General features: G+C 51.8%; 1 protein-coding gene across 1 annotated transcript; it reads right to left on the bottom strand.

Moving 5' to 3' along the window:
* Positions 1–10,909: 10,909 nt before the first annotated feature.
* On the bottom strand, positions 10,910–23,338 carry SLC44A2 (solute carrier family 44 member 2). The gene is given in 23 exon segments (XM_037818141.1): positions 10,910–12,201; positions 13,123–13,207; positions 14,332–14,364; positions 14,366–14,421; positions 14,621–14,691; positions 14,778–14,851; positions 14,953–15,056; positions 15,676–15,770; positions 15,859–16,121; positions 16,657–16,741; positions 16,900–16,992; positions 17,083–17,182; positions 17,273–17,404; positions 18,260–18,372; positions 18,465–18,548; positions 18,694–18,817; positions 18,930–18,990; positions 19,088–19,198; positions 19,345–19,429; positions 21,305–21,389; positions 21,501–21,574; positions 22,646–22,694; positions 23,227–23,338. Coding segments are annotated over 23 exon segments (2,121 nt in total). The 5' UTR covers positions 23,264–23,338; the 3' UTR covers positions 10,910–12,094.
* Positions 23,339–23,798: the final 460 nt, after the last annotated feature.

The raw sequence follows: 23,798 nt of genomic DNA, 5'->3' as shown, positions 1-23,798 counted from the left end.
CTCAAAGAGCTCCCCACCCAGACATGTTATAACCTAACTGTCAAATGCCAAAGACAAAAAAGAGAATTCTAAAAGCTGCAAGGAAGAAAATCTGGTCATGTACACATGAGCCTCAAGATTAAGTGCTGATTTCTCATCAGAAACCGTGGTGGCCAGAAAGCAATGGGATGGCATATTCAAATTGCTGAAAGAAAATAATTGCCAACCAATAATTCTAGACCCAGCAAAACTGTCAACTATGGGGGAAAGATTAGGACATTCCCAGATAAACAAAAGCTGAGAGAGGTTATCACCACCAGACTGGCCCTACAAATGATGTTAAAGGGAGTTCTGAAGGTGACAGGAAAAGACACTAGAGTAAATTGAAGCAGTATAAAGAAATAAAGCCATCTGGTAAGGATAACTACATGGAAAATATTGATGCCAGTACTGTATTGTATTATATTTTTTTATTAGAGCAATTGTAGGTTTATAGAAAAATCATGCAGAAAGTACTCCTCCCACCCCCCACAATTTTCCCTATTGTTAACATTTTGCATTAGTGTGGTACCTTTGTTACAATTGATGAAATGATGTTATTATAATTATATTATTAACTAGAGACCATAGATTTACACTAGGGTCCGCTCTTTGTGGTGTAGAGTTCTATGTTTGTTTGTTTTATAGTACTATTGCAATTCTTGGTTTGTAACTCCAGTTTTTGCATCTTACATGTCTAAAATGCAAATGCATAAAAAGTAATGATAAATCTATGGTTTTGGTCACACAGTCTATAAAGATGTAATTTGTGATAAGAACTACATAAAGGTGGGGGGACAAAGAGTGACAGGACCATGCATGTGTAAGCTATTGAAGTTAAGGTGTTATCAAATCAAATGATATTGTTATAGATTTAGGATGTTAAATTTGAGTTGTATGGTAACCACAAAGAAAATATCAGAAAAATATGCACAGAGGGAAACGAGAAGGGATTTGAAAGTGTGCACTACAAAAAATCCACTAAATACAAAAGTAAGCAGTCATGGAAAAATTGAGAAATGAAAATATGTAAAAGACTTACAAAAAGCCAAATAGCAGAATGGCAAAAGTAAGTCCTGCATTGTCAGTAGTGACTTTAAACGTAAACGGATTAAACTCTCCAGTCAAAGGCAGAGATTGGCAGCGTGGATGAAAAAGCATAACCCAGCTCTATGCTGTTTACAAGAAACTCACCTTAAATTCAGACACCAGTAGGTTGAAAGTGACAGGATGGAAAAAATATTCCATGCAAATAGTAACCAAAAGAGAGCAGGGGTGGTTTTACTATTAGATTTACTAATAGATTTTAGTTGACAACTGTTAAAAGGAACAAAGAAGGACACTATGGATAAAAGTGTCAATTCATCAAAATGATTTAACAATTATAAACATATATGCTTCTGGTAAACTCTAATCTACTTTCTGTCCCTATGAACTTGCCTATTCTAAATATTTCATTTAAGAAGAATCAACCAATATGTGTCCCTCTGTGTTACACTATATGCCTTATTTCACATACCATGAAGTTTTCATGTTATGGTTCGACCATATTGTAGCATGGATCAGAACTTAATTCCTTTTTGTGGCTGAGTAATATTCCCTTGTGTGCATATACCACATTTTGTTTATCCATTCATCTGTTGACTGACACTTGGGGTGCTTCCACCTCTTGGCTATTTTGAATTACGCAGCTCTGAACATTTTCATACAAGTACCTTCAGATCCTTTTCATTGTTGTTTTTTTTTTTTTTTTTTTTTTTTTTTTGCATGCTTCCCTGGACTTTATGTGTTTTTGCTTCCCATAGCCCATCCCTGCAAACATTCTTCAGCAGCCGTCCCTCGGGCTCTGGGGGCACGGTGTCCATGTACCTTTGTCCACACACTCAGAGAGTCAGACTTGGTGAGGAGTTTACATTCCCTGTGGTGGCCTTTAGTTAAGGACTTACCAGCATGGGACAACATCAAGATTCAACTCACACTCCCCGCGGGATCTGTCTATACATACCCTATGCATAGCTTGGCCTGAGATTGCTCCCTCACCTGGCTCTTCTCCATTCCCAGCCCCGCTTCCCTCTCTCTGAGAACTCTTCCTTAACAAATCACCAGCACACGAACACACAAATCTTCATCACAGGTCTGCTTCTGGGAAACCCAGCCTGAGATTCTTGATCTCGAGCCAAAACCCCAGGAGACATTTTGGCTCATATCTCTCTCTCTCTCTCTCTCTCTCTCTCTCTCTCTCTCTCTCTCACCACCTTCACCACTGGGGTGCCCGGGAACACCCACCACTTGCATGCTCCTGTACTGGTGCAGTGGCCCCTGCTCCGCTGGTTCTCCTGCTTCTACCCCTTGTGTCATACAATCTCTCTGCATGCAGCAGTCAGAGGGCTTCAAACAGAGAGAAAAGAACTGGGAATGTAGATCCTGGTTGTGATGGTTAGGTTCATGTGTCAACTTGGCCAGGTGATGGTGCCCAGGTGTCTGGTCAAGCAAGCACTGGCCTAACTGTTACTGCAAGGACAGTTGTGGCTAGTTAATAAGCCAGAAAGCTGGTTTATTAAATCATCAATCAATTGACTGCATCTGTGACTGATTACATCAATGAAGGGCTTGTCTTCCTCAATGAGAGAATTCAATCAGATGGATTTAATCTAATCACATGAAGACTTTTAAGGGAGAAGTGAGAGAACCTTCACTTCTTTAGCCAGCCAGTGTCTCCTGAGGAGTTCATCGAACATCTTCATCAGAGTTGCCAGTTTGCTGCCTGCCCTATAGGATTTGGACTCGTGCATCCTGCTCTATGGAATTTGGACTTGTGCATCTCCACAGTTGCATGAGACACTTTTATAAAACCTTATATTTGCAGATGTCTCCTGTTGGTTCTGTTTCTCTAGAGAAACCTGACTAATACAGCTTGGTACCAGGAATGGTTCTTGAGAAATGGAATCTTAAAATGGGCTTTTACAATTGGTTTTCTGCCCTGATTAGATTCAGAGGCACTAATGACTCCATTTCCAACAATCAGGGTGGCACTGACAGTACATGGTGTCAGTTGGCAATGGAGATATGCAAAATAGCACCATTTGATTCTCCTAATCATACTCTTGTATGAGGCAAGGCTCTGTGTGACAGAGCCTTAACAGAGTTTTGTGGAGTTAGGAGGTGTGATAATGTTGGCTAGTTGTTCTTAGATATGCTGGATAAAGTTATGAAAGAAAGGGATGAGCTAAAGGCTTCAAATTTGAAACTTAATTGCCATATGACAGATGTAAAGGTTTCTATGTGTGCCCTGAAAGAAAATTTTATTTCCTGTGGCCACAGACTTGAGATTTCTGAAAACCAGACCCAGAGTCTCATTGTACGAGTAGCAGATTTACAATGTAAACTAAAATCTCAACCTCACAGGGTGTATGCTGTTAAAGTAAAGGCATTGATTGGAAAAGAATGGGATCCTGAAACTTGGGGTGGGGACATATGGGTTGATAATAATGGCAATGAGGACACTGGAATCCTGGATTCTGCTGAGTCTTTGCTCGATATACCTGTAGTGGTCTGTCCTGAGGAAACGCCCCCCCACCTCCATCCATCCTGCCCTGAGGAAACACCCCCTCCCACCTCCAGTCTGCGGTGAGGAGACAGCTACCCAACCTCCAGTCTGCCCTAAGGAGCCTGCCATCCAACCTCTACTTAAAGAGATTAACTTTTCAGTGCCTGCTAAACCTGTAATCACCTCCCCTGAGGAAGCAGCCCTCATTCCTCTGTCTGGAGAGATTAATCCTGTTTCACAAGATGAAACTGCAATGGAATGTCCTGAGGTAATTGGCTTGAAGCATACTTCTAATTCTTTTCATGACCCACCCCCACCACCAGTCTTTGCTTCAAGACCTATAACTAGACTAAAGTCCCAACAGGCCCCAAAGGGTGAGGTACGAAGTGTGACCCATGAGGAAGTATGCTATATTCCAAAAGAACTGCATGAGTTTTCCAATTTATATAGACAGAAATCAGGGAAATATGTGTGGGAATGGATATTAAGGGTTTGGAATAATGGTGGAAGGAATATTAAGTTAGATTGGGCTGAATTTACTGATATGGGCCAACTAAGCAGAGATTCTGCATTCAGTGTTGTAGCTCCAGGGGTTAAAAAGGGTGTTAACTGTTTGTTTGCATGGTTGGCTGAAACATGGATCAAAAGGTGGCCGACATTACCTGAGATCAAAATGCCAGAAGTGCCCTGGTATAATGTAGAGGAGGGGACTGAAAGGCTTAGAGAGATTGGAGTATTAGAGTGGATTTATCATGGAAGACCTGCTCACACAGCCCTGGAATGTCCAGACGACACACCTGTTACCAGGACTGTGAGAAATAAATTTGTGAGACTAGCTCCATCATCCCTGAAGAGCTCTGTAGTCACCCTTCTCTGTAGATCAGATATTACAGTGGGAACTGCTGTCACTGAGCTGGAATCCTTAAACACAGTGGGGATAATTGGATTCTGAGTCAACAGAAGCCACCTGGCAGCAGTTAATTGCCCAAGACAAGGTGGGCGTGGCTACCATAATGGAAAAGAGGCTCAAGGCAGCAGTCAAAATAATCTGACTCGCAGAGACTTATGGGATTGGCTAATAGATCATGGAGTACCTAGAAGTAAAATAGATAGCCAGTCTACTAAATTCTTGTTTGTATAAACAGAAGAATTCTAGGTCAAGTGAACAAAAATCTAACTTGAATTACAAAAACAGAGAGTCACTGGCCCTTAATCAATTCCTGGACTTGAGACAGTCTACAGACCCAGAGCCCCCTGAATGAGGGGAAGGCTGGGTACCCTTGGGGAAGGACCCTGTTACACTGCCAAAAGTTTATATTGTTTATCTTCCTCCTAGCCTTCCCCAGGGGGACCAACGGCCTTTTAACAGGGTAATTGTGCACTGGGGAAAAGGGAATGATCAGATATTTTGGGGATTATTAGACACTGGCTCAGAAATGACATTAATTCCAGGAGAAACGAAACATCACTCTGGTCCACCAGTCAGAGTTGGGGCTTATGGAGGTCAGGTGGATTGATGGAGTTTTAGCTCAGGTCCATCTCACAGTGGGCCCAGTTGGTCCCTGGACCCACTCTATGGTTATTTCGCCAGTTCTGGAATGCGTAATTGGAATAGAGATACTCAGCAACTGGCAGAATCCTCTCATTTGTTCCCTGAATCATGGAGTGAGGTCTATTATGGTAGGAAAGGCCAAGTGGAAACCACTAGAACTGCCCCTGCCTAGCAAAATTTTAAACCAGAAGCAATACCAGATTCCTGGAGGGATTGCAGAGATTAATGCCACTCTTAAGGACTTGAAGGATGCAGGGGTGGTGATTCCCACCACATCCCCATTCAACTCTCCTATTTGGATTGTGCAGAAAACAGATGGGTCTTGGAGGATGACAGTGGATTATCATAAGCTTAACCAGGTGGTGACTCCAATTGCAGCTGCTGTTCCAGATGTGGTATCATTGCTTGAGCAAATCAACACATCCCCTGGTACCTGGTATGCAGCTATCGATCTGGCAAATGCTTTTTTCTCAATAGCTATAAGAACCACCAGAAACAGTTTGCATTCAGCTGGCAAGGCCAGCAGTTTACATTCACTGTGCTACCTCAGGGTTATATCTACTCTCCAGCCCTATGTCATAACATTGTCCGCAGGAAACTTGATCGTTTCTCCCTCCCACAAGACATCACACTGGTCCATTATATTGATGATATATTGATTGGACCTAGTGAGCAAGAAATAGCAACTACTCTAGATTTATTGGGAAGGCATTTGCATGTCAGAGGATGGGAGATAAATCCAACAAAAATACAGGGGCCCTCCATCTCGGTGAAAGTTCTAGGTGTCCAGTGGTGTGGGGCCTGTCAAGATATCCTTTCTAAGGTAAAGCATAAACTGTTGCATCTGGCCCCTCCTATAACCAAAAAAGAGGCACAAAACCTAGTTGGCCTCTTTGGGTTTTGGAGACAACATATTCCTCATTTGGCTGTGCTACTCCAGCCCATTTACTGAGTGACCAGAAAAGCTTCTAGTTTTGAGTCAGGTCTGAAACAAGATGAGGCTCTGTGACAGGTCCAGGCTGCTGTGCAAGCTGCTCTGCTGCTTGGACCATATGATCCAGCTGACCCAATGGTGCTGGAAGTGTCAGTGGCAAATAGAGATGCTGTTTGGGGCCTTTGGCAGGCTCCTATAGGAGAATCACAATGCAGGCCCTTAGGATTTTGGAGTAAAGCCTTACCATCCTCTGCAGATAACTACTCCCCTTTTGAGAAACAGCTTTTGGCCTGCTTTTGGGCCTTAGTAGAGACAGAACACTTAACCATGGGCCACCAAGTTACCATGAGACCTGAGTTATCTGTCGTGAGCTGGGTGTTGTCCAGCCTTCCAAGCCATAAAGTTGGGCATGCACAGCAGCACTCTATCATAAAATGGAAATGGTATATATGAGATAGAGCTCTAGTGGGTCCTGAAGGCACAAGTAAGTTACATGAGGAAGTGGCCCAAATGCCCATGGCCCCCACTCCTTCCACCTTACCTTCTCTTTCCCAGCCCACAGCTATGGCATCTTAGGGAGTTCTTTACAATCAGTTGACTGAGGAAGAAAAAACTCAGGCTTGGTTTACAGATGGATCTGCACAATATGCAGGCACCACCCGAAAGTGGACAGCTGCAGCACTGTAGCCCATTTTGGGATGTTCCTGAAGTGCAGTGGTGAGGGGAAATCCTCCCAGTGGGCAGAACTTCAAGCATTCACCTGGTTGTTCACTTTGCTTGGAAGGAGAACTGGCCAGAGGTGCGTTTGTATACTGATTCCTGGGCTGTTGCTAATGGTTTGGCTGGATGGTCAGGAACTCAGAAGGAACATGATTGGAAGATTGGTGACAAAGAAGTCTGGGGAAGGGGTATGTGGATAGACATTTCTGAGTGGGCAAACAACATGAAGATATTTGTGTCCCATGTGAATGCTCACCAGAGGGTGACTTCAGCAGAATATTTTAATAACAAAGTGGATAAAATGATCCATTTGGTGGATACCAATCAGCCTCTTTCCCCAGCAACTCCTGTCATTGCCCAATGGGCTCATGAAGAAAGTGGTCATGGTGGTAGGGATGGAGGTTATGCATGGGCTCAGCAACATGGACTTCCACTCACCAAGGCTGACCTGGCCACAGCCACTGCTGAGTGTCCAGTCTGCCAGCAGCAGAGACCCACACTCAGTCCGTGATATGGCACCATTCCTCGGGGTGATCAGCCTGCTACCTGGTGGCAGGTTGATTACATTGGACCACTTCCATCATGGAAGGGGCAGTGGTTTGTTCTTACTGGAATAGACACATACTCCAGATATGGGTTTGCCTTCCCTACATGACATGCTTCTGCCAAAACTACCATCTGTGGGCTTACAGAATGCCTCATCCACCGTCATGGTATTCCACACAGCATTGCTTCTGTCCAAGGAACCCACTCACAGCAAATGAAGTGAGGGGATGGGCACATGCTCATGGAATTCTCTGGTCTTACCATGTTCCCCATCATCCAGAGGCAGCTGGGTTGATAGAACAGTGGAATGGCCTGTTGAAGACTCAATTATGGTGCCAACTAGGTGGCAATACCTTGCAGGGCTGGGGCAGTGTTCTCCAGGAGGCTGTGTATGCTCTGAATCAGCGTCCACTCTATGGTGCTGTTTCTCCCATAGCCAGGATTCATGGGTCCAGGAATCAAGGGGTGGAAAAAGGAGTGGCACCACTCACTATCACTCCTAGTGATCCACTGGGTAAATTTTTGCTTCCTGTCCCTGCAAGCTTAAGCTCTGCTGGTCTACAAGTCTTAGTTCCAAAAGGAGGAGTGCTTCCACCAGGAAACACAACAGTAAATCCATAGAACTGGAAGTTAAGACTGCCAGCTGACCACTTTGGGCTTCTCATGTCTCTGAATCAACAGGCAAGGAAGGGGATTACTGTACTGGCTGGGGTGATTGATCCTGACTATCAAGGGGAAATAGCACTGCAACTACACAATGGAAGTAAAGAAGCGTTTTCCTGGAATACAGGAGATCCCCTAGGGTGTCTCTTAGTACTGCCATGCCCCGTGATTCAAGTCAATGGAAAACTGCAACAACCCAATCCAGGCAGGACTACCAATGGCCCAGAAACTTCAGGAATGAAAGTTTGGGTCACCCCACCGGACAAAGAACCACGGCCAGCTGAAGTGCTTGCTGAGGGTAAAGGGAACATGGAATGGGTACTGGAAGAAGGTAGTGAGAAATCTGAACTGTGACCACATGAACAGTTACAGAAATGAGGACTATGACAGCATGAATATTTCTTCCTTGTTTTGTTATGTCTGTGTTTGTATTTGTCCGTATTCCAGTTTGCTAATGCTGCCCATTATGCAAAATACCAGAAATGGATTGGCTTTTATAAAGGGGATTTATTTGGTTACAAAGTTACCATCTTAAGGCCATAGTGTTCACGGTAAGGGATCAACACAGAGTGCCTTCATTGAAGGATGGCCGATGGCATCCGGAAAACCTCTGTTAGCCAGGAAGGCACGTGGCTGGCATCTGCTTTGCTCCCAGGTTGCGTTTCAAGATGGTGTTCTCCAAAACGTCAGTGTCAGCCTCCAATGGCTGTCTTCAAAATGTCTGTCTCAGCTACCTCAGTGAGCACCTTATGTCTGAGCCTGTATAAGGCTCTAGTAAACCAATCAAGGCCCACGCCGGAAGGGCGTGGCCACACCTCCATGGGAATACTGAACTAATAGTTTCCAGACTAATCCACACTAATACACCTGCCCTCACAAGACTGCATTAGAGACATAATGGGGACATAATATATACAAACCAGCACAGTCCATAAAGCAAATTTCTTTGTTTTCTTCTGTATCTTATCCCCTTATCATATGACATAAACTATATTGTTCATTTTGTAGTTTTTAAGTTATAGGAAATCAAGTTTAAGAATCAATATTACCCAAGGACTTGCACCCCATTCTGGAGAGACTGAGTGCATTTCTGGTTGTACACAGGACAGATGAGTATTGTTAGGCGAGATGTATGTCTGTTATTGTTCTCTACGTAAGAGATCAAATATGGTTTAAGGTGATGTGTATAGCTGCCAATTTGACAAGGGCTGTGACGGTTAGGTTCATGTGTCAACTTGGCCAGGTGATGGTGCCCAGGTGTCTGGTCCAGCAAGCACTGGCCTAACCGTTACTGCGAGGACATTTGTGGCTGGTTAATAAACCAGAAGACTGATTTATTAAATCATCAGTCAATTGACTTCATCTGTGAAGATTACATCAAGGAAGGGCATGTCTTCCACAATGAAAGACTTCAATCAGCTAGATTTAATCCAATCAGTTGAAGACTTTTAAGGGAGAAGAGAGAGAACCTTGACTTCTTTTTTGGCTAGCCAACGTCTTTTGGGGAGTTCATCAAACGAGTTGCCAGTTTGCTGCCTGTCCTATGGAATTTGGACTTGTGCATCCCCACAGTTGCATGAGACACTTTTATAAAATCTTATATTTACAGATATCTCCTGTTGGTTCCACAGAGAACCCTAACTAATACACTGGTGTATACTAGTAACAATCGCCAACACTGTGCACTTCCCCCCACACCGGGCACTGGGCTAGGCCCTTGTCATTCACATCTGGTGTATACAGAGCACCCGCTGCAGAACAGGGTTTCTGCCCTGCCCCGGGAGAAGCTGGTAAAACCAGAGGCAAGATCTGTGTCCTCTGGGTTGACATTCCAATTGGGGCAACTGGGGAAACAGACACATAGCAAGAGAAAACACAAAGGAAGTCCTTAATTACAGATGGCAGTAAGTGCTTCAAAGAAAATAAACAGGGTGATGTGGTTGTCACCAAGATGCCAACTTTAGGTGAGAATGGAGGGCTTCCTGGAGGAGGTGATCAAGCTGAAAGCAGGAGGCTGCCGAGCTTAGTTTTGGGGAGGAACTAGATGGTGAGCAGTTCAAATAGAAACCCGGGGACCAGTGGGGGCTGGAGCCCATGAGCTAGGGGCAGTGGGGGGCGGGGGGACAAGGGCAGGGAGGTGACAGGAAGTCTGGTAATTTGAAATACTATCAAAACACTGAGGAATCCCTGGCATGTCCCCAGCTTGCAATTCTCCTTGAGCTGCAGGGAGGACTTTGGTTTGCACCCCAAGGAAAGTGGGAGCCATAGAAGGTTCTGAGGAGAGGAGAAGCTAAACTCGGGAGTTCACAGGCTCCTCGAGCTACTGTAGGGAGGACAGACTTAGGGAGAGGCAACGGTGAAAGGGGCTCCTTGGGAAAGGTTAAAGACCTGGAGAGAAGGGGGCAGGTGTACAGGGTATTTGGAGGCGGGGCCAACAGGAGCTAAATCAGAGAGTGGAGGTCAGGGTAGAAGATGGAGGCTCCGGGCACCCTCTCTGCCTTAATTTCATCAGCAGCAAGAGGGGGAGAGTGACAGAAGCGGGCTCTCTCGTGCAGGGCAGGTGGCGCCGCTGACCGACAGCTGCCACCAGGGGGCGGCCGTGAGCCCACCCCAGGCAGCGGGAGGCGCCGCAGAGCAGCTCCGTGCAGCTTTGCAAACCCAGGTTAGCTCTGGACCTGCAGGGAGCATCAGGTTCCCGGGCCCCGCGGAGAAAGCAGGCCTGGGGGCACGTGGCCAGGCCGTGTGACCGGATCCGAGCCTACCAAGGCGGGTTTGTTTCCCAGGTGTCTTCCCAGCAACCTGAGCTGCCCCGATGGCAGAGCTGCAGCCAGCGGAGGGCCCCCCACCCAGCACAGAGCACCCCAGGGGAGTGGGAAATGGGCATCCTCCCACCCCTCCACCGCACCCCCACCAACACGCCAGGCCGCGACTCGGTACAATAGGCACTTTATTCATGGTTGCAATTGCACTTACACGCAGGGGCGTGCAGACAGAATGGGGGGACGGCAGGCACAGGAAACGGGGGACCCCCCGGGCTGGGAAATCCCCCCCTCACTGGGCTTCCAGAAGAGGGCTGATGCACAAAGACAAGAATGGGGGTCGGTGGAGAACCTGGGATACATCCAGGAAGCAGGACAGAGAGACCCAGTCTCCCACGTTCATTTGACAAATTTGGCAAAGGGATCTGGGAGGAGGTGTTGGGCAGAGAGGGGCCCGTTCCGCCCAGGACACGTCCCCCGCCTTCCCCTGAAGCTCATCCCTTGGGTGGATTCAGTTTCTTTTGTCTCTTACAAAGGGAGGTAAGTTGGTAAAGGGCAGGGGAAGGAGGGGGGAAGTGGGCCTCTGCTTCTCCATCAGTGCATCTGGCTTCCATCAGGAAGCTGTTAGCCTTCTCGCAGCTGCCCTCCTCCAATGCCCTCCCCTTCCCCTTCTCCCCTGGACACAGCCCCACACACAGGCAGGGAGACACCCCCAGTTTGGCACACACGCTCCCGCCCCAGCCACTCCCGAGGGGAAGGGGTACAAAGGCGGGCACTCGTCCAGGGGGCCCCATCTCAGCTGGAGACGGATGGAAAAGAAAGCGAGGCCAACTTTAATACAATTCCAAGTTAAAGAAAAGAAAAGAACTGCTCCTGGCGGCTCTCAAGCAAGCTATTTTGCAACAGGGAAGGGGGTTTGGCCCTGGCCAGACCCACGGAGAGTGAACCAGTGGGTGACAACCTCCAGCCCCCAGCCCCCAGCCCTGGGGAGCCCTGCCACATCCTCAGACACAAACCACAGTCCCGTCAAAAGAGGGGGAGAGGAAGTATGGGGGCCCCACATCACATCCCAGACATCGAGAGCCCCCACCAGATATCTCTCCCCATCCAGGCCAGTGAGGGTGGAGCGACTCGTCCCACAGTCTCGGGGAGGGTGGCCGTGAAAACACCGCCTGCCCCTCGGCCTACACCCAGGCCCGTGCACAATCCTCCGGGTCCCTGCAAGCTGGGGGGTGACCGGACAACGGGGATGGGGGGCAGTGACAGGCCCAAGGGGGCTGGGCGGGGGGGTACTGACCCAGCCACAGAGCACCCGGTGTGAAGCTTCCGGAGACGTGGGGGAGGGCGGGGGCCCTTTACGACTCTGCCCCCTTCTTGTTTGTCTTGTTCAAGAGCTTCTTGAGGTTGGAAGACATGAAGTAAGGCCTCTCGGCCGAGCCGTCATTGCGTTCCAAGTCCTCCACTGCAGAGAGAGGCCCCAGAGCGGGGTGGCATGAGGGGGAGCCCCCCATCAGGGCCCCACCCCCACCCCCCAGGGATAGGGGGCGAATGAGGGCCACAGAGAAGCCTCAGAAGGTTAGGAAGCAAGATGCACTGGGGACCAGGAGAGGGGTGGACTGTATTGGGCTCGGGAACGAGGTACGCGCACGCACACACACACACACATGCTCCCCACACTCCCAGGCCAGGAAGTCCCCTGCATGCACCCCCAGGCCTGGACAGAGGACACGAGGAGGCCAGCCTGGCTCCCACCCATCCCACCCAGACCCCTGGGTCCTTGGGCATGCAGGATCCAAGCCACCTCCCGCACTCTACTCCTCAACTGCCTCCTGCTTCCCCTCCTCCGCACTCCCCTTCAACAGGATGTCTCTCAGCTCAGGCGACATGAAGTAGGGTCGCTCGTGAGAGCCGTCATTCCTTTCCAGGTCCTCACCTGGGCTCCCCCCAGGAAACAGCCAGGGGGGCGGGGAACAGGGGCAGGTGGGAGGGGAGGGAGGGAAAGAGGGAGGGAGGCAGGGGGAGAACAGGGAAGCCAGCAGGCGTGGAGGAGAGGAAGAGAAAAGAGGGAAAAATAAAATAAAATAAAAAAAGAGACAGATGGAGAGACCAGAGTTAGTGGCAGCCACAGATCCCCCCTCCCAATAAAGCCAGAGATGCCGAAGCCAAGTGTCCCAGGGGACAGAATGTTCTGGCAGCAGCCGGGGGTGCGGGACAATAGGATGGAGCCGCTCCAAGTGAAGGAAGGAAGCCGAGAGGGTGTGCCAGGGTTCTAGGATGTGAGACAGCCAGTGCCCGGGGAAGCTGGGGGGGCAGCGGGCAGGCGAATACATGGCCCCATCAGGGAAGAAGGAAGCAGGGCTCAGGAGGGACATGGGAGACTCACAGAAGCAGAGGAACAGCGTGTCCACGCACATCCCATAGACGCTGAAGAAGCCGTGGGCAATCAGGTAAGAGCCGACGATCACCGTCTGGGTTGGGGAGAGACGAGCCGGCTGTGACCCCCACCCACCCACGCCGATCCCCCGGCCCTCTTGCATTTGGAGTAACACCCTAATCCCTCATCCGTGCTGCAGAGCGTGGCATCCACACAGCACCCCTTGATCGTGTCAACCCCAGGGCCTTGGCATGTGCTGGGGCCCCGATTAGCCTGGTTTACTTCTCCTTGTGCTTTGGCTTCCAGCTGAAACACTGACTGCTCAGGTGCCACCTTCTCTCCAGGAAGCTGCCTCTTGGCACCCAGACCCAGAAAGTTCCTTGTTTTATGCCTTTATACATTGCACATCCCTCCCACCTCCGTCCGAGAGCTTTGTCCGGTTTCAATTTTATGCACGTTGACAGCATCGATGGTTTTGTCTCCACTAGACTGTGCTGTTCAGTTTACTGCTAAAATCTTGAGCAATGTGTAGGTACCTGATAAACATTTGTTGATTGCAATAAGTGGACCTTAGAGAGATTAAATAACTTGTCCAAAGTTATTCATCTTAGAACTGGCAAGTACAGGAGGCAAGATAAAAAAACTGGGTCCCTGGGATCCAAGGCCTGGGTTCAGATACCAGAAAGTTCTTAGGATGCAGACAACCTCCACCCCCAAGGCCTGTCATCTCCACACTCGCTGCCCACTCCACCCCCAGCCGTACTGGCTTCCTGCTGCTTGTGGCACAATCCCCAACTCGGGGCCTCTGTAGTTGCTGTTTTCTTGGCCTGGGTATCACCCCCAACCCAACACCACTTCCATGGTGAAGCTACTTGGACGCTCCGATCGTCAGATCCACGACTCCCGGGCTCTCACAGTCCCCCGTCATTCTCTCCTGGGGGCACTCACGAGTCTGTAGTCACACACTCATCAGTATGATTTTTGGGTTGCCATCTGTTCTCCCCTTATACCATAAGCCTCATCGAGGGATGCCCACCCACCCACCCACCCCCACCAAGAACCTGGTACACAGTAGGTGCTCAATAAATGCTTGTGGACTGAATAAATAATCAGCCCCTCATTTCTGACCCCTATCCCCACCTGTCCAGTCAAAGGAGGCCAAGGAAACCCCAGTATCTCCCTCTCCCCAGACCCCAACCTGTGCCCAAGTGTCTGTACCAGTATAGGGACCCAGTAGTAATTGAGGGGGGGGCGCCGTGTCCTGCACAATCCTGATTCGGTGGGTGAAGAAGAAGAAAGCCAAGATCCCTGGAAGGGAGAAGGAAGCAAGACGGTCGTTCGTTCTGGCCAAAGGATGTAGCTCCCTGCCACGTCCCCCAAAAAAAGAACCCCAGAGGGGAGACACCCATCTCAGAAGGAGAAGATGCAGGGGCCCAAAATCGCCCACAAGTCACCCCCAACAGCCTCCCACCCCACCGGCCCATGCCGGGCAGCCGGCATCACTCACCCACACTCCCCACCACCAGGAGTTTGCCCAGCAGGAAGAGGAAGTCGGTGACTTTGTCCAGGACGGCGACTCTGCGGGGTACAGTGGGGGTGCGGGAGTGAGCGCCGGCTCAGGGTGTCGGGAAAGGGGGAGGCGGAGAAGGGGCGGCTGCCCTGACCTGATGATGTTTCTCATGAGCAGGAAGAAGGCGTTCTTGGCAGAGGTGCAGAAGTTGGTGCCGTAGATGGCGATCTGGAGGAGGTGGGAGGGAGGGATCAGGCCTGGCAGGTGGATGAGGGGGAGTCCTGGGGGAGTCTGGCTGTGGAGTGGGGGGTCCCAGGCCCGGCACCCACCATGATGTAGGCATTCCTGTTGAGGAACTTGATGAACTTCTCCAGGCACCAGAAACAGCATTTGAGGCACATCAGGAGGAATTTGGCAAATTTGTTGTCCGCAGCTGGGAAAGGGGGCAAGGATGGGGAGGTCGAGGGGAGACCCCGGCTGGCCTCACCGTGCAATCACACCCCTTCCTCAGCCCAGGACTCCCAAAGCCCCCCACTGTCAACGACACAGGGAGACTCAACGGGACACCCAAGCAGAAAGCAGTTGAGTACTCTCAGACCAGCCTGCAACAAAAAATCCCAGGCTTCTCAGCCCCACCTCCAGGACAGGAACCAATCACGACCCAAACTTCTCCTCTGGCCCCGCCTCCCTGGAAGAAACCAATCCCTGCCTCCTTCCTGGCTCCTCCCCCAAAGGATGACAAATCCCAGCCCTCCATTCCCTTCTCTCCAAATAAAAAAAAAAAAAAGCCTTAGTCCCGCCCCCTGGTGCCAGCAAATCCCCACCCAACCCTCTTAGAGAAGGAACCAATAGCAGCCTGGCTTCTTGGCCCCACCCCCTGAGCAGTAACAATTCCATCTGATGGGTTCTCTCAGTTGCTCCTCCTACGCAGCAACCAATCACTGTCCAAACACCTTGGCCCCACCTCCCCCCCAGCGCCAACCAATCCCGATCTCCCCGTTTGCCGTGCCCCCCCCAGCGGGAGCCAATGGCAGCACGGGGGCGGGCCACACCTTTCAGGCGCTGGTCCAGGTACTCGAGCACAACTCGGATGATCTGCACGATGGCCAGGATGAGGGCGCCGAAGGCCAGCGAGCCTGTGTGGTACCTGCCGGCGGCGGGAGTGCGGCTGAGGACCCCCGGCCAGGCCTTCTGCGGCCCCAGCACCACCCCAGCCCCAAGCCCCCGGTCCCCACCTGAGCGCCCGGCCGAAGGCGGAGAAGAGCGGGAAGGCGGGCAGGTCGTCGGGCTTGCGGATGGCCCAGTAGTAGGAGGCGAAGGCCCCGGCCAGCGTGACCTGGCCCAGCGCCAGCACGAAGTTGGCGAGCCAGAAGAACATGAAGACGTTGAAGATCTGCAGACCCAGCAGCGCCCGGTGGTAGCCGGACTCGCCGCCGTAGAAGGCAAACTGGCAGTGGGCGCCCGGGCACAGGCGGGACTCGTTGGAGGAGGAGAAGGTCTGTGGGGGGGACACAGCTGGGTCAGGGTATTGGGGCTGGGGCTGCCAGACCGTGGGCCAGGACAGGAGTTGGGGACAGCAGAGCCAAGTCCAGGAATTGGGGGTTCAGGATAGAGGCTCTAGAAGCAACACTAAGGGTTTTTGTGGGGGGTCATCAATCAGTTTGAGGACCACAGTGTCAGCACAAGGACCTGTGGGCTTGGAAGAGAGGCTTGTGAAAGGCAAGGAAGGTTCTAGAAGCAAGGCCTGGCTATCATGAAGGTCACGAGAGGGGTGTGGGGCAGGAAATGAAGTTGAGGGGAAAAAAGATGGGGGGTTCGGCACATGGGGTGGTTGTCAAGAGTTAGCAGCTTGCCGTGGGAAGTCGCCAGGGCATGGGATGGGGAAGTTTCCCCTCCGTGCCCCCCTACAGCACAGTGTAGACAGCAGATGCCAAATGTTCGTTTGCTGAATGAGCCCCAAGTGGGGATGAGCAGTTTCAGATCGGCTGGGGTGCCGAAGGGGCAGTCTCCGCTCTGGCCCTGGGGACACCCACCTCAGGGTTACAGGTTTTCCCAGCCACCGGGCAGGCAGTGTCATTGAAGATCTTGTAGACGGCTTCGTTGGAAGTGGACAGGAAACTGGAGGCTCGTTAAGGAACCCGAGTTTGGGGATTGGAAAGGGGGCCCAGGAGCTTGTGGAGAAACGGATCCATTACCCCATCACCACCACCACCAGATTCCAGCCCTGACCCCAGCTCCCTGGGATCAGGGCTCAGGGTGTGTCCAATGGTGGATACACGGCCGTGCTGGCCCAATAGGCAATGCAGAGGCACAACAAGAAAAAAGTGACCAGAGGGTATAGAAGGGAGCACATGACGTATCCCACAGCCCTGGGGAGAAAGGGGTAGACAGAGGTGTCAGGGCCCCGGCAGTTCTGAGGGGACAGCTCCCACCCAGCCCCCTGGCACCCCAGCCCCCACCTGCTGGCTTCCTTGATGAGCGCGATGGCGATGAGAATTCTCTTCCGTAGAAAGATGAGTAGCAAGATGATAATCAACTCCAGGATGCTGAGAATGATCACTGCGGAGGGCAGTGGGGAAAAGGGGGGGGCTGAGTTCACCGCCCACCTGGGCTCCCCAGGCCCCATTGGGTGGGGGGACAGGGACTCACTGAAAGCTATCCACGTCTGCCGCAAGTGCAGGTACACGCGGAGATCCGTCTGGAAGCCGAGGTCCATCAGTGAGATGTCGGAGCCGGCCTCGCCACGCAGCCGGGAATATTCCATGTAGCAGTGAAATATCCCTGCACACGGGGGAGCATTGGGCAAGGGCTGACCGCAGCCCGCTGGCACCTCCCTCAGCCTTGCAAAAGCAGGCACAACCGCCCCCACTGGACAGAAGCCAAGACCGAGGCCGAGGAAGGTTCCAGAGCTGGCACCTGCCTCGGACCCTTTGCACGTGCTGTGGCTGGGTCCCTCACGCCATGTTTCTGCTCAAATGCCACCTTCTCAGGAGATCTTCCTGAATCCCTGCTCCCCACTCTGCCACTCTGCCTACTTCTTTATTTTTAAATTTTTATCATGTTAACATATATGTGATAAGGTTTTCCACATTCCCAGCAGCTCTTTGGAGAATAAACTCACAAAACACAGATAAGGAAGAAAAAAGGTTTTTAGCCTGAGCTAAACAGGGACCTCCCACTATCTCATCCTCGTTGAGCCTCCCAACCAGTAAACATGAATTATCCCCATTTTATAGAGGAAGAAACTGAGGCACGGGGAGTCTGACTCACTTGCCCGAGGTCACGGAGCTAGGAAGCGGCAGAGCCGGGATTTGAAACCCCAGTTTTCTGGGGCCACAGCAGGCCTCCTTAGCCACCGTGCCCAGCGGCCTGCTAGAGGGTGCAGTTTGCTGCTGATGATACACAGATCCGGCCCCAGTTTGGAAGGCTGTGGAGGGGCCCATGCCTGGCCCGCCCCAGGGCCCTTGGAGGTTGTTTCTAGAATCTGCCCTTATAAATCCGCCAAGATGCAGATCTTCATAGAGACACGACGCGCCTCAACGGGCCATTGCCAGGTCCGAGGGCTTGGGCATTGTGCAGCCCCTGGGCAGGGAAGGGGACAGCGACGGGGACGGGGACAGGGACGGGAAGACGCACCGTAGCCCAGCACCAAGATCACCATGACGATCATGACCCAGACCATAATACCAGCCAGGAAGCGGAGCAGGACGATGAACAGGAGACTGATCGCCATGGCGATGACCAGGCCTCTGGGGGACGAGAGGGTCACGTGAGTCCCGGATCCCAACTCTCCGCAGCCCCAGGCAGGGCGGCCAGGGGACATCCTTCCTTCCAGACTCACACGATGATCCAGTACCACGAGACGGTGTAATCTTCAAACACCCGCATGGCCAGCTGCCGGGCCTCCAGCACCCCGTTAGCCATCCTGGGGAAATTGGGGCGTGTGGGGTTGGGGAGATGGACAGGGCTCAGGTCAGAACCCCCCACTCCTGGATGGGATCGGGCCGGCCCCAAGGGGGTGTCCTGTCCCCACCGCCACCCCCAGGGAAGCCCGCTAGCACGGTCCTCACTTGGCACCTTCCACCAGCTCCGTGATGTTTTTCCGGTGGCCGTGGCCATCCTCGTAGGTGGTCTCGTTGCCCACCATGAGGACCCCCTTGTGGGCGTGGATGGCTGGGAAGCATCGTCGGGCCACTGCGGGGGGGCAGGGGGTAGGGGTGGGACCGGTCAGGCCATGCCCTCCCCCCCCACCTCCAGGGCACCAGCCAGCTCCCCCCGCTGCCCCCACCCAGGACCCCCGACTCACAGGGTTTGCTGGGGATGAGGACGGCTGGGCAGTCGCCATCCCGAAACACTTCCGCCACACTCTGCCAAGAAAGAGGGCAAAGCATGGGGATCCCCCCAGGCCAGCCCCCCACCCCGCCACCCGCCCCTACCTGGGCACCAGGGCAGCCTCCTGCTCACCTTTTGCTCCTTGAACCCGGGCCCACAGAACTGCTTGTAGTATGCAAAGTCCTGGGAGGCTCGGGCACTCAGGAAGGTGAGGTAGCGATCCGGGCATCTCTCCACGCAGATCTGGGGCAGAAGGAAAGGGGTTTGGGTGGGGACAGGACAGACCCCCACCCAGCCCCACTCAGCCACTCAGGACAGAGGTCCCACCCCACGTTCACCGGGGAGAGAGGAGCCCTTGCTGCAGGGTGAAGGGATGAGGGGACAGTTACCTGGGGGGTGGGACACTGGAATTCCAACAGGACCAGGGGGCTGGCGCACTTCACGATGTTGAAATAAAACAGGAAGGGCTTGTCCCTGGAGTTGGGGGGAAAGGGGTAGAGACTTTGGAGACTTTGTCAACCACCCTATGCAAAATACCTTCAGGAAAAGAGTGATGATGACGTCACAGCAGCGGCCAACTCCAAAGTTGTTCTGAACCCCGTACACATCGTGGCTCATCTAACCCCCTTTGAGAGATGTGGGAAATGAGGCCCAGAGAAGTCGAGACACTTGCCCCAGGTTACACAGCTGGGAAGAGGGGGAGCCCAGATTGAACTCACTCTGTAACCTCACCTAGTCATCGTCATCCCGTATCAGATCTGATATGGTCTCTCTGTCTCTCCCTTAAAAGATAAGCCACCAGAGGACAGGATGCTTAACATGTCTCATTTTGTTTGCTGTGTCCCCAAGGCTGGGCATAGTAGAGACTTTACAAATATTTGTTGACCGGACTTATGGATGGATGGATGGATAGATGGATAGATGGATAGATGGACAGATGGATGGATGGGTGGATGGATGGATGGATGGATAGGTGAATGGGTGGATGACTGGCTGGTTCACTGGATAGTTGGATGAACACCTGGGTGGATGAATGAATGGACTGAATGATGGATGGGTGGATAGATATATGGATGGATGGGTGGATAGGTAAATGGGAGGATGACTGGCTGGATAGGTGGATGGATGGATGGATGGATGGGTGGGTGGAGAGATGGGTGGATGGATGGATGGAGATGGGTGGATGGATGGATGAATGGATGGGTGGATGGATAGATGAATGGATGAGTGGATGGATGGATGGATGAATGATGGGTAGACAGATGAATGGGTAGATAGGTGAATGGGTAGATGGCTGGCTGGCTGGCTGGATGGATGGATGAATAGGTGGATGGGTGGGCGGATGAATGAATAGACTGAATGATGGATGGGTGGATGGATGGATGGGTGGATGGATGGATGGATAAGTGAATGGGTGGACGGATGGGTGGATGGATAGATGGATAGATGGATGGATAGGTGAATGGGTAGATGAGTGGCTGGCTGGCTGGATAGTTGGATGAACATCTGGGTGGATGAATGAATGGACTGAATGATGGATGGGTGGATGGATGGATGGATGGATGGGTGGGTGGATGGATGGATGGATGGGTGGAAAAGTGAATGGGTGGATGGATAGATGGATAGATGGATGGATTAGTGGACAGATGGACAGACGGATAGGTGAATGGGTGGATGAGTGGCTGGCTGGCTGGATAGTTGGATGAACATCTGGGCGGATGAATGAATGGACTGAATGATGGATGGGTGGATGGATGGATGGGTGGATGGATGGATGGGTGGATGGATGGATGGATAAGTGAATGGGTGGACGGATGGGTGGATGGATAGATGGATAGATGGATGGATTGGTGGATGGATGGATGGATGGATAGGTGAATGGGTGGATGAGTGGCTGGCTGGCTGGATAGTTGGATGAACATCTGGGCGGATGAATGAATGGACTGAATGATGGATGGGTGGATGGATATATGGATGGATGGGTGGATAGGTCAATGGGTGGATGGATAGATGGATAGATGGATGGATTGGTGGATGGATGGATGGATGGATAGGTGAATGGGTGGATGAGTGGCTGGCTGGCTGGATAGTTGGATGAACATCTGGGCGGATGAATGAATGGACTGAATGATGGATGGGTGGATGGATATATGGATGGATGGGTGGATAGGTCAATGGGTGGATGACTGGCTGGATAGATGGATGGATGGATGGATGGATGGATGGATGGATGGAGAGATGGATGGATGGATGGATGGATGGAGGTGGGAGGAAGCCTAGACCCTTCTCCCCATGGCTCACAAAGCCCTCCTGTCCACGCCTGCCCAGGGCCCAGGGAGCAACACTCACGCATTTTTCGTGCCCTTCTGCCCGCAGAACTGGCCTCGGCTATCCGTGGGGTAGATCACCTTTCGAGGGTCCCCGTGGGTCCAGGCTGCAGAAGGATCCAGGGAACTGAGGCACTACTGCCCCTCAGCACCATCCCCACCCATGACCCAGAGGCTGTGGCTGCCCCTCCTACCCTGGCACCCCAAGTCCCACTCACCTATGATACCGACAGCCACGTAGCCCACAATGGCCAGGAGGAGGAACACGCAGCAAATGATGTCAGTGCAGCTTCTGGGGAGCAGATGGGAACCTCAGGGCGGGACCCCTGCCCTGCACACTTACCTGCATCCCTGTTATTTGCACACATGTTGAGTTGTATGGGGGTGTACATTTAAAATTTTCATACCTAATGCTACACAGTCCTCCAAAGAGGCTGCAACAATATTCAGCTCTTTTGATTCAGTGTCCCTTTTCCCACATCTTCACCAGCACTTCGTATTAACATTTTTTTAAGTTTATGCTATTTTTATTATCATGGCAAATGTGATAAAGCTTAAAACCCTAGAGGAGTGGATTCAATAAAGAAATCAGTCTTCCACAATACCCTCCCATAAGTAATCTGTTAATGATTGCTTGTGAGTCCTTTGGGTTATTTATTAGGTCAAATTTTCCCAAAAAAGTCTTTTTGGTTAACCCAAATGTGATTATAATACACCTACTGTTCTTTGCCTCACCACATTGCTACATAAAAGGACTTCTGTACCTTTTAACAGCTGTGTATTATTACAACCTAAGGATGTACTATAATTTATCTAACCATCCCCTATGCAAGAAATATTCAGATTGTTGGTTGGTTTTGCCAATTCCAAAAAAGCAAGAATCTCCTACATTTTTGCCCATGTGTGCCAAGTTTAAGTGGGAGAGGTTTCCTCATAGAATTTTAATTTTCAGAAAAAAAGGATGCCCATCACAAAATTTCATGCTATTTCCAAATCCCCTCTGAAAGGACTGCACAAATTAGTTTCACAAGTGAAATCTGTGTCAATTTTTTTTTAATCTGTTAGTCTGGGGGGGGGGGGGCGGGGATCAGATTTTGTGGTTGTTTAAACCACATTCCTTGACTGCTCAGTGAGGCCGGCATCTGTCCTTAAATTCACTGTCTACAGCACTTCTTCCTCTATAAATAATCGGTGCAGTCTTTCACCTATTTTAAAAAAAATTGTTTGTAAAAACTCTTAATCTATTACGGATATATTGCAAATATTTATTGCCAGTTTGTTGGAGAAGGGCGGGGGGTGAAATAACCGGGGTGGGGGCAGTTAGCACGTGCTCCCCTCCTCCCAGGAGCCCCAGAGCCCTTACCTGTTGTAAATGGGTCCTTTGAAAGTGGGGTCATACTTCTGTGGGGTCCCTAGAAGTCAGCAAGAGAGCTGGATGAAGAAGGGGCTGGGAGGATCCAGCTCCCCCAGAAGCCTCTGGGGGTGCCTTTAGCCATCGCAAGCCAGAGCACAGGGGTGAACTGCGGATTTATCACCTGGGGCCACCCAGTGACCTGTGGAGGGTGGGGGGTAGGGGGTGCCAGCCGCCAAGGAACAAGGCAGAAAGGGGAAAGTTCCAGATAGGGTCCAGGGGAGAAATCTGTGGCCTGAGTCTTGGGGAGGGAACCACACAGGCCCTTCGGGTGAGGGGCAGGGTTTTTGGGGGCTGTGGAGAGCAGCTCCAGGGTAAAACTGGGGAGAGGGGGGTGCAGACCGGGGACAGGGGAGGTGGGTGGGGGGAGGTCTCCAGGGAGAGATCTGCAATGGGGCTCCCCCTTCTCCCCTCCCGGGGCCTCCTGCTGCTCCGGCCCCAGCCCCAACCCCAGCCGGGAGTTGGGGGAGCCCCAGCCGGGGATGGCGGGGGGAGGTTTGGGGGGAAAGGGCGCGGCGCGGGGCGCTGCCTACCGTGCTTCCCGTAGTAGTGCTGCCGCTCGCCCCCCATGACTGCCCGGGGCCGCCCTGGCTCTGGAGGCGGCCGATCCCCGGGGAGGGACGGACCGACGGACTGGCGGCGGCTCCTCCCAGTTAAGAGCCAAGGCGGGGCGGCCCAAACCGGTCGGACTGGCCCCAACTGAGCGAATGCCCGGGGGGAGGAAGGGAGGGAGGGCCGGGCGGCCGCAGCTGCTCCCGCCACTCACGGGAGGGGCCTGATTTAGCCCTCCCTGCTCCCCCCACCCATCCGCTCCCCCCCCCAGGACACCCGGAGGCTGCCCCGGGGGCTTCACCCGGGGGCTGGCCCCGCCTCCACCCACCCCGCGGGGCCTGCGATCGCCCATTCTGCAGGTTTGGAAACTGAGGCACTGGAATCCCAGAGCCAGGCAACCCCTAGCGACAACCACCTATGGAACATGAGGGCTGAAAATTCTCCAACCAGTGTCTGAGTTTTATTTTGAGCTGCACGTCTTTAAAAAAATCCAGTGCCAACTGTTCAACGTTGGGAGTTGACATAAGAACCCGTGTCTCCAGTCTGTCTTGAA

This window comes from Choloepus didactylus, chromosome 25 (assembly GCF_015220235.1).
Source record: "Choloepus didactylus isolate mChoDid1 chromosome 25, mChoDid1.pri, whole genome shotgun sequence".
Classification (NCBI taxonomy): Eukaryota; Metazoa; Chordata; class Mammalia; order Pilosa; family Megalonychidae; genus Choloepus; species Choloepus didactylus.
The sequence above is the reverse complement of the archived record's forward strand: the minus strand, read 5'-3'. Positions and strand labels throughout refer to the sequence as shown.